This window comes from Phyllobates terribilis, unplaced genomic scaffold (genome assembly GCF_046119375.1).
Source record: "Phyllobates terribilis strain yellow unplaced genomic scaffold, ASM4611937v1 Scaffold_3__8_contigs__length_932513732, whole genome shotgun sequence".
In the NCBI taxonomy this organism is placed as follows: Eukaryota; Metazoa; Chordata; class Amphibia; order Anura; family Dendrobatidae; genus Phyllobates; species Phyllobates terribilis.
In genome coordinates, this window is record NW_027362763.1 from 775,342,353 (window position 1) to 775,357,863 (window position 15,511).

General features: G+C 44.7%; 1 protein-coding gene across 1 annotated transcript in view; it reads right to left on the minus strand.

The window, feature by feature from the left end:
- Positions 1 to 428: 428 nt before the first annotated feature.
- Positions 429 to 15,511, minus strand: part of LOC141257583 (DNA helicase MCM8-like) — a 59,390-nt gene continuing 44,307 nt past the window's right edge. Inside the window, exons 15-19 of the mRNA XM_073672258.1 lie at positions 6,539 to 6,758; positions 6,229 to 6,438; positions 5,083 to 5,159; positions 3,335 to 3,524; positions 429 to 1,963 (exon numbers count right to left, since the gene is read on the minus strand). Of these exons, the coding sequence (XP_073528359.1) occupies positions 1,871 to 1,963; positions 3,335 to 3,524; positions 5,083 to 5,159; positions 6,229 to 6,438; positions 6,539 to 6,758 (790 nt within the window). The 3' untranslated portion in view covers positions 429 to 1,870. The remainder of the gene's footprint in view (positions 1,964 to 3,334; positions 3,525 to 5,082; positions 5,160 to 6,228; positions 6,439 to 6,538; positions 6,759 to 15,511) is intronic.

A 15,511-nucleotide genomic window follows, 5' to 3' on the forward strand; every position in this document is an offset into this window, starting at 1 on the left:
CGCTTTCCATAAAACAAAAAATAACTTTTATTACACTCGAGTACTGGGCGGTCCGGTCCGATGGGCGTTGCTGTTCTTGATCTGGCGCCTCTTCTCTTCTTGCTTCATGTGGAGGACGCGTTCTACTTCATCCATAGTGTCCTCAGCATCGCGCCCCTGTGCAGTCACACTTCTCTGTCCTGCTGAGGGCAGAGCAAAGTACTATAATGTGCATGTGCAGGGAAAGGCCAAAGAGCGCTGGCGCATGCGCACTACAGTACTTTGCTCTGCCCTCGGAAGGACAGATAAGTGTGCCTGTGCAGTGGTGCGATGCTGAGGACACTGTGGGTGACGTAGAACGCGCCGGATCAAGAACAGAGACGCCCATTGGACCAGACCGCCCGTAAGTGAGTGTAATAAAAGCTACTTTTTGTTTTATGAAGAGCGCATTGGGGACATATAGCATTCTAGAATGCTGTCACATAGGGCTTACAGGTGCTGACCCTACTTTATATGGGAAAAACCTGGTGACCGGTTCCCTTTAAAGGGGTTTTCTAAATTTCTTTCCTCTGGAACACACCGCTCTATGCATCCCAGCTACCTTCTTTCTGGGGGCAGTTCGCTCCTGAAGATTCACTGTTCAGACTGGCTGTATGGTCATGTCGTTGGTCTGAAGCCTCCGCAGCATCGGAGGAGCACTGAGGCGCTTAAGCGATCTGACCAGCTTCAGGGCTGCGCTTACAAGCTGTATAGTAAACAGCTTTCATTCCTTCCTAGAAAACATGTCACCGCTGCAGTCTATCAGGAAACCTAAGCAATGAGCAGTAAACTAGAGAATTAAACATCCCTCTGATCTTGAGAACGGGGAGGAATTTTAATAAGAGGTAAATTGCAAAGTTGCTTGTATTTACATCCACTTTGCAATTTTACCTATTTAAGAAGTTAACACAACTGCTCTTAAATTTCCCATTCATGTATGAATAACATGTATCAGCTTACATTACAAAAATAAATACATTTAGCTTTACATTTACACTGTAAGATGGTTTATTCCTACTAAGCATATGCACTGCTGGGTAGGGGACTTTAAGACATGTTCAAACATAACTTTGTGACCGCAGACATTGCATTATGCCGCCCATTCATTGTGGGCTTGTGCATCCCTAAACAACGGAATTCACACATGCCCCTGATGAACCATTAATTAAGCAAACTAAGTCTAAAACATTCAACTCTGGACCCCATTCAGCCTCCTTTCTTTCACGGTCTGTCTTTTTAGCAATGTACAATAGTGTAGTCTACCATGCTATTGTGTCAGACTTAAAAAGTGGAATCCAAAGCTGCATGTTTTGGACTTCATTTGTCTAATTGAAGTCAATGGACTTGTCTAAATCACATTTTTGACATGTTTTGATAGTCATAACCTGACAGCATAACTCGGTAGAGTTCTCGGTTCTTGTGGAGAAATTCAACTCTGAGGTGTATGCAAATAATGTGACAAGTGCTCCAAGGAAGGAACCAGTCCTGGCAAAAGCTTCAGTTTTCCTCGCTAATCCCGGCCTAACGTTTCCACCATTGTGATGGGCACTAAAATCTTGGGCAAGATTTCTGTTCCTGTCTAGAGGGAGGAATTTGGGAGGTTAAGGAAGAAAGTTGGAGCTCTTTCCATGACTAGGACCACCCTTCAAGCCCTAGCCAGATCAGCAGCATTATTAAAAAAAAGGTGTTTTCTTCTACAATCAATATCTGCGGCCACAAGGTACATTTGGCCACATCCCATACCTGGCACTGTAGATAGTTCTGTAGGCAAAAACTATCTGATTGCCCGCGGATATGAGGATAATGATGATTCCGTGTAGATCATAATCATCTGTAGGACCATGAAATGGCCCTACATGGTCTGTAGCTGGTAAGCTTTAGGTCCTTTCTTTAGGAGATATCCCTGGTCATTCAGTGAGCCAACAAAACTTTCAAAGTCTGGAACCTGAGAGGAAACAAATTAGAGAAAATAATTGATACAGCAATGCTGGTGACGTCACCATTACCTCCTGCATTTCTAGTAAAATTTCAATGTTAAAATCTACATCAAAAATTCGCACTGGCTTCCAATTTCCCAACGAATCTATATTTAAACTACTAATACTGACCTATACGACTGGCCATAATCTGTCTCATCCATACATCTACGTAATCTCCCGATACCTTACCACATGTAATCTCCTTTTCTTACAAGACCTTCTTCTCTCCAAGGCCTCTAAGATTTTTCCTGAGAATTCCCCATCCTCTAGAGATCAGTGCCTTAGCACGTACGATTGTCTTTCACATTTGAAACTTTTAGACGCAATCTGAAAACTCTTCTCTACAGGATGCCACCTCACTACCAGCGGAGCTGCCACCTCACTACCAGCAGAGCTGCCACCTCACTACCACCGGAGGAGCTGCCACCTCACTACCACCGGAGGAGCTGCCACCTCACTACCACCGGAGGAGCTGCCACCTCACTACCATCGGAGCTGCTCCACTCCCCCAACCTACTGTCTCTTTCACTTATTCTGTGGAGATTTTGAGTGCAGTTTATATGCGCTCTAAAGACATTCCTATAACTTACAGCCTCAATGCTGGCCATACACTTTGTATGGCCCTCTGACAGTCTAACGTGTCATTGAGGTTTGAAGATTTGTCATGTTGGATTTCAACATGCTTTTTTTTGTTCCTCCAGGAAATAAAGCAATGCTAGAAATGTATGGTAGGTGATGAATATTTGGGGAGATGACGGTCAGGGAAACAACTGGCCAATACATACAATCAAAATCAGTGTATGTTCACACAGAGATTTACATGCAGTTTTTCAGCAAGCACTGAAATCCACATAAAAAACTTTCACAAACTACCTCCTATTGTTTTAAATTGGAGATCTGTGTTGCTCTTCGCGCAGCTGCAGAGCTTTTTGAAAACTGCTTAAATAAGTGACTTCACGGTGGCTTCAGCCATAATAATTCTGTGGGGATTAGCCCCACTGAATGCAGCTAATCCATGTGCAGCCCTGCCACAGTTCAAACGGGTTGTCCTCGGATTTCCTCCATAAATTCTGCTGCAAACACACACCCAATTTTTCTCAAGTGAAAAAACTTGTGTGTGAACATGTCTGTACTGTACTCCTGCCATCTGATCTACCATAAGTAACTGCTTTATGGTCACAGGATCCAGTAAATTATTGTCACTCTCTTTCCCAGACTCCAAAGACTCCAGCCTGTAGTTATATAGTCCGACATCCCCTTCCCTTTTCAGAGAACGAGGACATATATTTATTTTTAATTTCGGAGACCATGGAGGGGAGTCTAATGTGTCGCACTACCTGTATCTGCAGCTCCCTTGCAATCTGTCGAAGCTGTTGATAATCGAATAGATTATTGTAGGTTCTTTCTGCGATCCTATTAAGCGCGGAAACAAACTTCTTTGCTTGTGATCGATTACTCATTCCAGAGCCGTGCTGAGATCTGTTGAAATCTAATTTCCCAAACTCATCCGAATACGTTCCCAGTAGACTATAGGGGATAAAAACATTGATTTATGAAGAAAGAAAGTAACGATGGGATTACTCTCTGCAATCATAGCTAGAAATGACCACCAATAATAGTAATGACTAACATCAGCAAGGAAGCGGCAACATCTGCCCATCTTGCCCCTCTGAAACAACCAGCGCTCCCCACCACCCGTATGGTCTCCTCATGTGTCCCTGTGCACATATCCTTCCAGGGAATGAGGAACAGAACACATGATGCAAATAATACATTAGCAATAAATATTCTTCATGACCCATCCAATCACGTAACATATTCCCTAGGCTGGATACTACAAGGATGAACAAAGACAACCAGAAAATGTGAAGCAGAAAGGAAAAGTGAGTGGTAAGATGACTTTCTAGGGCTCTTATCTCTTTGTTCTAGTGAATACGGTAACATCGTAGTGATAAACAGTCAATGTCGGTGACGAAACATCCGGCTCATACACACGAGCGGATGCCTAATCTGCATGGAAAGTGCCCACATTACAACTCGGCGTACGTAGATACAGCAGTACATGTATAGTCCTGTTACACGTGTGGAAAACTGCATGTAAAAGATGGATTCTAAATATAATTGTGCCATGAAAGTTGTATGAACAGATCAAGGACTTTAATGGGGTTTTTCCATCTTATAAAGTGCATTTTGCTAGGACATGCCTTCACTTGGGACCCTCCCTGGTCCTGAGAGAGAAAAAGATGCTGCACTTTTGTAATTCTGAGTCTTCATCGAAGTTCTCCTGGTAAAGCAGCGCTCTCGGCCACCCGGCTGCTCTAGTAACTGCAGCTGGTCCTATCGACTTCAATGGGGCCATTCTGCAGTTCCCTGTACAATGCGATGCAGGAGTCAAAAAGAGTGAAGGGAACATATTGCTAAATTAGAGCAACTAGACCTCTGCAAGGAAACCAGTACCTTCCAAGAGAAGAAGAAAAGCTGAACTCAATGGGCCCGATTCATCAAGACCGGCGTCGTTCATACTTGTTCATTAATCTGTAGCTTCTGAAGAGTGGCGTGCACAACGCCAAAAATCTTACTCCAGTCAGGTACTGGAGTGTGATTTCTGAAGTAGGGAACACCACAGCTCATCATGAATTAGAGCTGTGACATTACGCCCCTGCCGTGCCTCGTCCCATCCAATCTCCTTCCATTTTGTCACAGTTGGAAAAACAGGCATGAAAAACGCCAATAGTAACAAAAATTTGGCGCAATTCCAATTTGCATCTAAATTTTGTGACTTTTCAAAGCTTTTACGCCAGAATTCTGGTGTGAAAGCTTTGATGAATCGGGCCCAATGTTTTTTTTACTTGTATAATCTGTTCATCAGACTCATGATCATTCTTGTATTTCCAATGTCCCAACTCTTCCTACTTTTATAACCGCTCTCATTAACAGTTTAGAAAAAGGTGTGTTTCTTATGAGAATGACATTCTATTTCAAAAATTATGTTTGCAGTTCTATAAGAAAAAGGAGTTGTCATTAACTAATCAGATGCAATGTATAAATTAATCAAGTAAAATTGAGAATGTGGAAAACTGGTTACCTGTATTTCATTATTTGCACCACATCTTCAGCGTCTTCTTTGGTGGCGTCTTCCCTCAGTTCTAATCTGGCCCGGGCCTGTGTAAAATACAAGACGTTTAACTTTTTGCAAATAAATTATCCTATAGTAATTTAATTAAATGTAACAGGAATAGAAGTGTGGACTACTATAGTCACATTTATGAAGACAACCTCTGCCCATATGCAATATTAGAAGGTATGGACATCATAGAGAGGTTTGTCAGCTTAGGACCCATCTCTATAAGCCTGAACAGAGAGCTCCTCTGTATAAGTAATCTGTGTTTGGGCACACAGAATCATAGCATGTTAGAGTTGGAGGGGACCTCCAGGGTCATCGTGTCCAACCCCCTGCTCTATGCAGGATTCACGAAGCCATCTCAGACAGATGTCTGTCCATCCTCTGTTTGAAGACTTCTATTGAAGGAGATCTCACCACCTTTCGGGGCAGTCTGTTCCACTCATTGATCATCCTCACTGTCAAAAAGTTTTTTCTAATATCTATTCTGTATCTTCTCCCTTTCAGTTTCAGTCCATTGCTTCTAGTCTTAGTCTTTCTTTGTGCAAATGAGAATAAGGATGATCCCTCTACACTGTGACATCCCTTCAGATATTTGTAGACAGCTATTAAGTCTCCTCTCAGTCTTCTTTTTTGCAAGCTAAAAATTGCCAGATCATTTAACCGTTCCACGTAGGACATAGTTTGCAGTCCGCTCACCATCCTGATAGCTCTTCTCTGACCTTGCTCCAGTTTTTCGATGTCTTTTTTAAAAAGGTGGTGCCCAGAACTGGACACAATTCTTTTATCACATGGACAGCTATTCATCTATTTGGCCACCATGTAATACTATAGACTGACTTTGGCTTCCCTGGCAAAATCAGATGTTTGCTGCTGGTGGAAGGAGAGAGACCCGGATCAGCCGACTGCCCTAATGGTGTCATTCTGAAAGTGATTGTCTCAGATGACTGCAAAAATAAGTTTGCTTTTGCTGTACTGGGAGAGCCAGGTATCTATCACTAGAGATGTAGACCGCTGTGCCAATATTTTGTTTTAATAATAGTAAACAAATATTGTATCATTGTGTAATTGTAATAATTGTGTAATTGTAATGTGGTGTTGTATCTGCACCTCTGTTAATCGTATTAAGGACTCCAGTTGTCTGGTTGTTATAGGAGTGCTGTCTATGCCCTGGTTCTGTTTCCTGAGCTCCAGGTAGAAGTTCTGGAGAACCTGAGCTGCATCCAGTGACAATTTTGGCTGGACATACTGTCGGGCATAACCAATGTACTTTCTTAACAGCTGATGTGGAATTGCATCAATATGTTCCCCGGGCCAAACCTAGAGAAAAACAAAGCAGCTTGTTATTTTCTTACATTACATTTATTAATTAGATGTTGTGTATATGGTTTGTATTGTATTATTTTACATTTAACAATACCTTTAATCTCTCTTTCAATGGCCTGTCAGAAGTCACCTCTAGGACAGAGATGTTGGAGTCCTGTGTGTCTGCCCGCGTTACACTCGCACCGCTTATAACGTGCTTGGACCCGGACCTCATGGCCATGACATGTTCTGACAGTAAATGATCGTGGTCTTCATTAGGGGTATCAAGCAGGATGAACACCAAATCAAACCGTGACAGTAAAGCGCTTCCCATTCTGCGGAACAAATAGCATCATCTTAGTAAATATCGCCATCTTAACATTACACATTTTCTGCAATAATATTATATAGTTTGGCCTCTCTCTACCACAGGTTATGATTGAGAGACGTGCAAGGGGAGCTGCCTGGGAGAGAACATGCCAAAAACATGTTCCCGAAGGTAAATGAACATTACAGGCATCATCTGCTTTTTATTGTCACAGTGAAGCATGAAACCTCAGCCTGCTCAATGCTCGGCAATAGGCTGTAGATGACCGGCCTTCTTCCACGATGAGCAGGGCACCTGATGATAGTTTTTTTTTATTTTCAGGAAGGTAATCATGATCTTAGAACTAGGTTTCTGTACTTCCTTCTGATGTGGAATGAACTTGATCTTAAAAAGCACCTGTATTTTTGCCAATTAAATGTCACGGGTGTGTCAGATGTGATAGACAGTGCCCTACAGTTGGTTGTAGGAGATCTCTTCGTTTGGCATTAAAGACACCTTCTTAGATGTGTCTCACTCTATGACCCAGCAGCTACCTCCCTCCGGCTAACTGACACCCAGGCTTGGGTGTTTAAATACTTCCTGTTTGCTATAGGGAGGTGCTAGTGATATTCACATGACCCCTAGTGAAGGCTTGGAGCTGTTGCAATCTGCTTACTTCCTCTTTGGTGCTAAGAGGCCGTGTGTGTAATCTCTCTGAGGTCGGCTCAAGCTAAGTTACTTCCCCCGTGTCTGTCTCCCCTTGCTGTCTTTAGTTGTTAGTGGGGACTGACTAGCGCTCATCCCCTCCGTTCCCTAGGCAGACCCTAGCTCTAGGGAGATACAGAGTTTAAGGTTCCTGATCGGCGATTGGTGAGAAACCAATATAGGGACGGGAGGGAAGACAGGGTGATATCAGATCAGCCTAGGACGTCTCCACCTCCTCTTTCCTTAGTGTCTGGGCTCCCTTCCCCTCATCCCTTCGTGTTGCACTTTGTCTTTCCTACACTGTGCATGACATTAAAAGGGTTTTCTGCTTTATGCTCCAAGAGAAAAAGCCTGCAGTCTCTCTATGTAAATGCAGAATCATGACAGTGTGTGATGTGCACATGGTCACGATTCCCCTGTATGCCCTGAACAAGTTGGTGGTCACATGACAGCATGAATGTGATTTGCATACTTGCGCTCATGTGCTGACTAGTTTCATCTGGTTTCTCTAATATAATAGAACTGAAAGAATGCAAATCGCATACATGTGGTCCCATGACCGCCCACACGCTCAGGGATTACAGGGGAATCGTGATACTGCACACTGTCACGATTCGGCCTTCTGATGTCACATAGAGCAACTGTAGACTTTTCACTTCAGCCCAGAAAACCCCATTAAAATCAGATACTAATATATATTATTTTTTTATTTTCTGATTGTTAATTTTTATTCTATTTTCTGTACATGAGGACGAGGGCTGCCATCTTGCCGGAGTTGCAGTTAAAACGGTATTTCCATTGTGATATTTATGGCAGAACAACACAATAGGTGATAGATTTGGGTCAGAGCTTTGGAACGTGCATTTATCTTGAGAACTGGAATGGAGAGGCGGCTGCACATGCACGGCTCTCTCTATTTGTTTCTAAGGGAATTCCAAAAATTAGCTAGCATGCCCCTGCTAGAGAGCATCTTACAGAAAATGTCCTCATCATTTATTTCTTATGTCTTCTGGACAGTTAGGAAACATTTAGTAAAAATAAGTGGTGTTCTGACACATATGACATATAGCAATATCTTTTATCAGCTTGAAGTCGCATCAATTGACCTGTAGGTGTCACTGTTGCAATGGTTTTGCTTCATTCTACTGGCTAACACGGTACAAAAATATATGTTTTCCTTGTAGGTAAGGAATACAATTACACACGTGGTCAAAATTGTAGGTACCCCTCGTTTAATGAAAGAAAAACCCACAATAGTCACAGAAATAACTTGAATCTGACAAACCTTTTGATGCAATCAGTGCAATCAAACGATTCCTGTAACTGTCAATGAGACTTCTGCACCTCTCGACAGGTATTTTGGCCACTCCTCATGAGCGAACTGCTCCAGTTGTCTCGTGTTTGAAGGTTGCCTTTTCCAGACGGCATGTTTCAGCTCTTTCCAAAGATGCTCAATAGGATTTAGGTCAGGGCTCATAGAAGGCCACTTCACAATAGTCCAATGTTTTCCTCTTAGCCATTCTTGGGTGTTTTTTAGCTGTGTGTTTTGGGTCATTATCCTGTTGCAAGACCCATGACCTGCGACTGAGACCAAGCTTTCTCACACTGGGCAGCACATTTCTCTCTACAATCCCTTGATAGTCTTGAGATTTCATTGTACCCTGCACAGATTCAAGACACCCTGTGCCAGATGCAGCAAAGCAGCCCCAGAACATAACAGAGCCTCCACCATGTTTCACAGTAGGGACAGTGTTCTTTTCTTGATATGCTTCATTTTTCCGTCTGTGAACATAGAGCTGATGTGCCTTGCCAAAAACTTCCATTTTTGTCTCATCTGTCCATAGGACATTCTCCCAGAAGCTTTGTGGCTTGTCAACATGTAGTCTGGTAAATTTCAGTCTGGCTTTTTTATGATTTTTTTTTAACAGTGGTGTTCTCCTTGGTCGTCTCCCACAAAGTCCACTTTGGATCAAAACAACGACGGATGGTGCGATCTGACACTGATGTTCCATGAGCATGAAGTTCACCTTTAATCTCTTTAGAAGTTATCCTGGGTTCTTTTGTTACCATTCGTATTATCCATCTCTTTGATTTGTCATCAATTTTCATCCTGCGGCCACATCCATGGAAGTTGGCTACAGTCCCATGGATCTTAAATTTCTGAATAATATGTGCAACTGTAGTCACAGGAACATCAAGCTGCTTGGAGGTGGTCTTATAACCTTTACCTTTAACATGCTTGTCTATAATTGTCTTTCTAATCTCCTGAGACAACTCTTTCCTTTGCTTCCTCTGGTCCATGTTGAGTGTGGTACACACCATGTCACCAAACAGCACAGAGTATCTGAAGCCCCATATACAGGCCCACTGACTGATTACAAGATTGTAGACACCTGTGATGCTAATTAGTGGACACAACTTGATTTAACACAGAGGTCTCAAACATGCGGCTCCTGAGGCTGCTTTATGCGGCCCGCAGGCACCACAGAGTCAGACCCCTTGATGATCCCGACCTGGTCCAGGAGGAAACCCCGACAGCAGAACTGCATTGCTGCTCACTGCGCAGAGACAGTCTCCCAGCACAGCATTACCAATGACAGCCACCGGCTAATCAGAGGCCAGCAGCTGACATTTGCGAGCCGGCGCAGTGGCGTATGACGTCACTGCAATCGATGGGGGACATAGCCACAGCATGGGGACATCGATGGCGGACATAGCCACAGCATGGGGACATCGATGGTGGACATAGCCGCAGCATGGGGACATCGATGGTGGACATAGCCACAGCATGGGGACATCGATGGGGGGACATAGCCACAGCATGAGGACATCGATGGGGGACATAGCCACAGCATGGGGACATCGATGGGGGACATAGCCACAAGATCAGGACCTGGATGGGGACATAGCCACAAGATCAGGACCTGGATGGGGACATATCTACAATATGGGGACATATCTACAATATGGGGACCTGGATGGGGACATATCTATAATACGGGGACATACCTACAATATGCGGACCTGGATGGGGACATAGCTACAATATGGGGACCTGGATGGAGACATATCTACAATATGTGGACCTGGATGGGGACATATCTCTAATATGGGGACATATCTACAATATGAGGACCTGGATGGCGACATATCTATAACATGGGGACATACCTACAATATGCGGACCTGGATGGGGACATAGCTACAATATGGGGACCTGGATGGAGACATATCTACAATATGGGGACCTGGATGGGGACATAGCCACAATATGGGGACCAGTATGGGCACATTACTACAAGATGGGGACCGGGATGGGGCACATTACTACAAGATGGAGACCAGGATGGGGCACATTACTACAAGATGAGGACCAGGATGGGCACATTACTACAATATGGGGAACAGGATGGGCACATTACTACAATATGGGGAACAGGATGGGCACATTACTACAATATGGGGAACGTGATGGGCACATTACTACAAGATTAGAACCAGGATGGGCACATTACTACAAGATTAGGACCAGGATGGGGCACATTACTACAAGATGGGGAACGGGATGGGCACATTACTACAAGATGGGGACCAGGATGGGGCACATTACTACAAGATGGGGAACAGGATGGGCACATTACTACAAGATGAGGACCAGGATGGGCACATTACTACAATATGGGGAACAGGATGGGCACATTACTACAAGATGGGGAACAGGATGGGCACATTACTACAAGATGGGGAACAGGATGGGCACATTACTACAAGATGAGGACCAGGATGGGCACATTACTACAATATGGGGAACAGGATGGGCACATTACTACAATATGGGGACCAGGATGGGGCACATTACTACAAGATGGGGAACAGGATGGGCACATTACTACAAGATGAGGACCAGTATGGGCACATTACTACAATATGGGGAACAGGATGGGCACATTACTACAATATGGGGAACAGGATGGGCACATTACTACAAGATGGGGAACGGGATGGGCACATTACTACAATATGGGGAACAGGATGGGCACATTACTACAATATGGGGAACAGGATGGGCACATTACTACAATATGGGGAACAGGATGGGCACATTACTACAATATGGGGAACAGGATGGGCACATTACTACAATATGGGGAACAGGATGGGCACATTACTACAATATGGGGAACAGGAGGGGCACATTACTACAATATGGGGAACAGGATGGGCACATTACTACAATATGGGGAACAGGATGGGCACATTACTACAAGATTAGAACCAGGATGGGCACATTACTACAAGATTAGGACCAGGATGGGCACATTACTACAAGATTAGGACCAGGATGGGCACATTACTACAAGATTAAGGCCAGGATGGGGCACATTACTACAAGATGGGGAACGGGATGGGCACATTACTACAAGATGGGGAACGGGATGGGCACATTACTACAAGATGGGGAACGGGCTGGGCACATTACTACAAGATTAGGACCGGGATGGGCACATTACTACAATATTAGGACCAGGATGGGCACATTACTACAAGATTAGGACCAGGATGGGCACATTACTACAAGATTAGGACCAGGATGGGCACATTACTACAAGATTAGGACCAGGATGGGCACATTACTACAAGATGGGGAATGGGATGGGCACATTACTACAAGATGGGGACCGGGATGGGCACATTACTACAAGATGGGGACCAGGATGGGGCACATTACTACAAGATGGGGACCAGGATGGGGCACACTACTACAAGATGAGGACCAGGATGGGCACATTACTACAATATGGGGAACAGGATGGGCACATTACTACAATATGGGGAACAGGATGGGCACATTACTACAATATGGGGAACGTGATGGGCACATTACTACAAGATTAGGACCAGGATGGGCAAATTACTACAAGATTAGGACCAGGATGGGCACATTACTACAAGATTAGGACCAGGATGGGCACATTACTACTAGAGATGAGCGGTGTTCGACTAGAACTGTTCGCCAATCTCAAATTCGAGCTGTTTTGGGCGGTGTTCGAGTTGTTCGACGAACCCGAACGATTTGCAAAAAATTCGGCTGTTCGAGGTTATGTTCGATAACTGTTCGTGCACCAAAAGCGTGTCCTGCATGTCTGGCGCTATTTAGAGCACCAATCATGCAGGGATTGTCTGCCACTCACTGTAATGCCACAGCCATGGTGGTTGTGGCATTACAGTGATTGCCCAAATCGATGGGAACAGTGCCAACAGTGAAACATGAAAAGCCGGCAATTCAGCAGCGGCATACACCGGTACCCGACAATTTAGAACCGAAAGAATAGAGCTTCACACATAGATTAGATAGATATAAACATGTCAGCCACATATATACGAAGTACAGTGAAAGTGCTGCTTACTGTACTTGTCATTTAGCGTAAAGGATTTATCAAAAAAAATAATAGTGTTTTCATGCACCGTCTCTTTAAAAAAGCCGGCCGGCAATTCAGCATCGGTACCCGACAATTTAGAATAGAAGAAATAGAGCTTCACACATAGATTAGATAGATAGAAACATGTCAGTCACATATATATGAAGTACAGTGACAGTGTTGCTTACTGTACTTGTCATTTAGTGTAAATGATTTATTTAAAAAAATAATAGTGTTTTCATGCACCGTCTCTTTAAAAAAGCCGGCCGGCAATTCTGCAGCGGTACCCGACAATTTATAACAGACAGAATAGAGCTTCACACATAGATTAGATAGATAGAAACATGTCAGTCACATATATATGAAGTACAGTGATAGTGTTGGTTACTGTACTTGTCATTTAGTATTAAAATAAAGGATTTATTATTAAAAAAATTGGCGTGGGGTTCCCCTTAATTTTAGTCTCTAGCGGAGGTTAAGCAGACAGCTGGGGCAGATGTTTGAAGCCTGGGAAGGGGGTAATACCCACGGAGCTTCCCAGGCTACTAATATCAGCCCCCAGCTGAATACATAGCCTTTACTAGCTATTAAAATGGGGGACCACCCCAAAAAATGACGTGGGGTCCCCCCTAATTTAATAGCTAGCAAAGGCTAGGCAGACAGCTGGGGGCTGATATTAATAGCCCAGGAAGGGAGCCATGAATATTGGCCCCCTCCCAGGCTAGAAACACCAGCCGTCAGCCGCCCCAGAAATGGCGCATTCATAGGATGCGCCAATTCTGGCACTTAGCCTCGCTCTTCCACGCTGCCCTGTAGCGGTGGCAGGGGGTAATAGAGCTGGGGTTGATGTCAGCTTATAATGCCAGCTGACATCAAGCCCAGGTTAGTAATGGAGAGGCGTCTATAAGACACCCCCATTACTAACCCCATAGTCAAAGTTAAAAAAAAACACAAACACCCAGAATAAAGTCCTTTAATTGAAATAAAGACACAATTCTTTATTGTTCTAAATTAAACCATACTTACAATCACGCCCATTCCAGCTGAAGCCAACGATCTCCTGCAATACAAGTAAAATAATAAAGCAACCTCATCCTTACCTTTCCATGGTTCCCACGACAGCTTCAGCTCTGCTACATCGAGATGACAGGCTGGACCGCAGCAGAACGCCGCCATCCAGCCTGTCATCCCGCAGACACTGAGAAGCGCAGGCTTGCTTGCGCTCCACATTGTCTCTCTGTGACGGCATAAAGATGAGCCGAGGTCATGTCCAATGAACTCGGCTCACCTCATGCACGTCACTGACAGCGTGGGAGAATTCTCACGCTGAAGCGCTGAGTGCAGGAGAATTTTCCCACGCTGTCAGTGAGGTGCATGAGGTGACCTGAGTTCATTGGACATGAGCTCACCTCATGCACGTCACTGACAGCGTGGGAGAATTCTCCTGCACTCAGCGCTTCAGCGTGAGAATTCTCCCACGCTGTCAGTGACGTGCATGAGGTGAGTCGAGTTCATTAGACATGACCTCGGCTCATCTGGATGCCGTCACAGCGAGACACTGAGGAGCGCAAGCATGCCTGCTCTTCTCAGTGTCTGCGGCATGACAGGCTGGATGGCAGCGTTCTGCTGTGGTCCAGCCTGTCATCTCGATGTAGCAGAGCTGAAGCTGTCGTGGGAACCATGGAAAGGTAAGGATGAGGTTGGTTTATTATTTTTCTTTTATTGCAGGAGATCGTTGGCTTCAGCTGGAATGGGCGTGATGGTAAGTATGGTTTAATTTAGAACAATAAAGAATTGTGTGTTTATTTCAATTAAAGGACTTTATTCTGGGTGTTGTGTTTTTTTTAAATACTTTACTAGAAATTCATGGCGGTCATGTCTAATACTGGCGTGACCCCATGAATTTTGGGCTTGGGGCCAGCTGATAATACCAAGCTGGCCCTAACCCCTTTATTACCCAGTGAGCCACCGCACCAGGGCCCTGGATGAGTTGGGTACAGCGCCAGAAGATGGCGCTTCTATGAACGCGCCATTTTCCGGGGTGGCTGCGGACTGCAATTTGCAGCGGGGGGGGCCCAGAAAGCTTGGGCCTCCCTGCGCTGCAGATTCCAGCCCCCAGCTGCCTAGTTGTACCTGGCTGGACACAAAAATAGGGCGAAGCCCCACGTATTTTTTTTTTAATTATTTCATGAAATTCATGAAATAATTAAGAAAAAAAGGCCTTCCCTATATTGTTGTGTCCGGCCAGGTACAAATAGGCAGCTGGTGGTTGGGGGCAGCCCATTCCTGCCTGCTGTACCTGGCTGGACACAAATATAGTGCGAAGCCCCACTTCAATTTTTTTAAATTATTTCAGGAAATTCATGAAATAATTAAAAAAAAATTGACGTGGGGCTTCGCCCTATTTTTGTGCCCAGCCAGATACAACTAGGCAGCTGGGGGCTGGAATCCGCAGCGCAGGGAGGCCCAAGCTTTCTGGGCCACCCCCGCTGCAAATTGCAGTCCGCAGCCACCCCGGAAAATGGCGCGTTCATAGAAGCGCCATCTTCTGGCACTGTACCCAACTCATCCAGGGCCCTGATGCGGTGGCTCACTGGGTAATAAAGGGGTTAGGGCCAGCTTGGCATTATCAGCTGGCCCTAAGCCCAAAATTCAT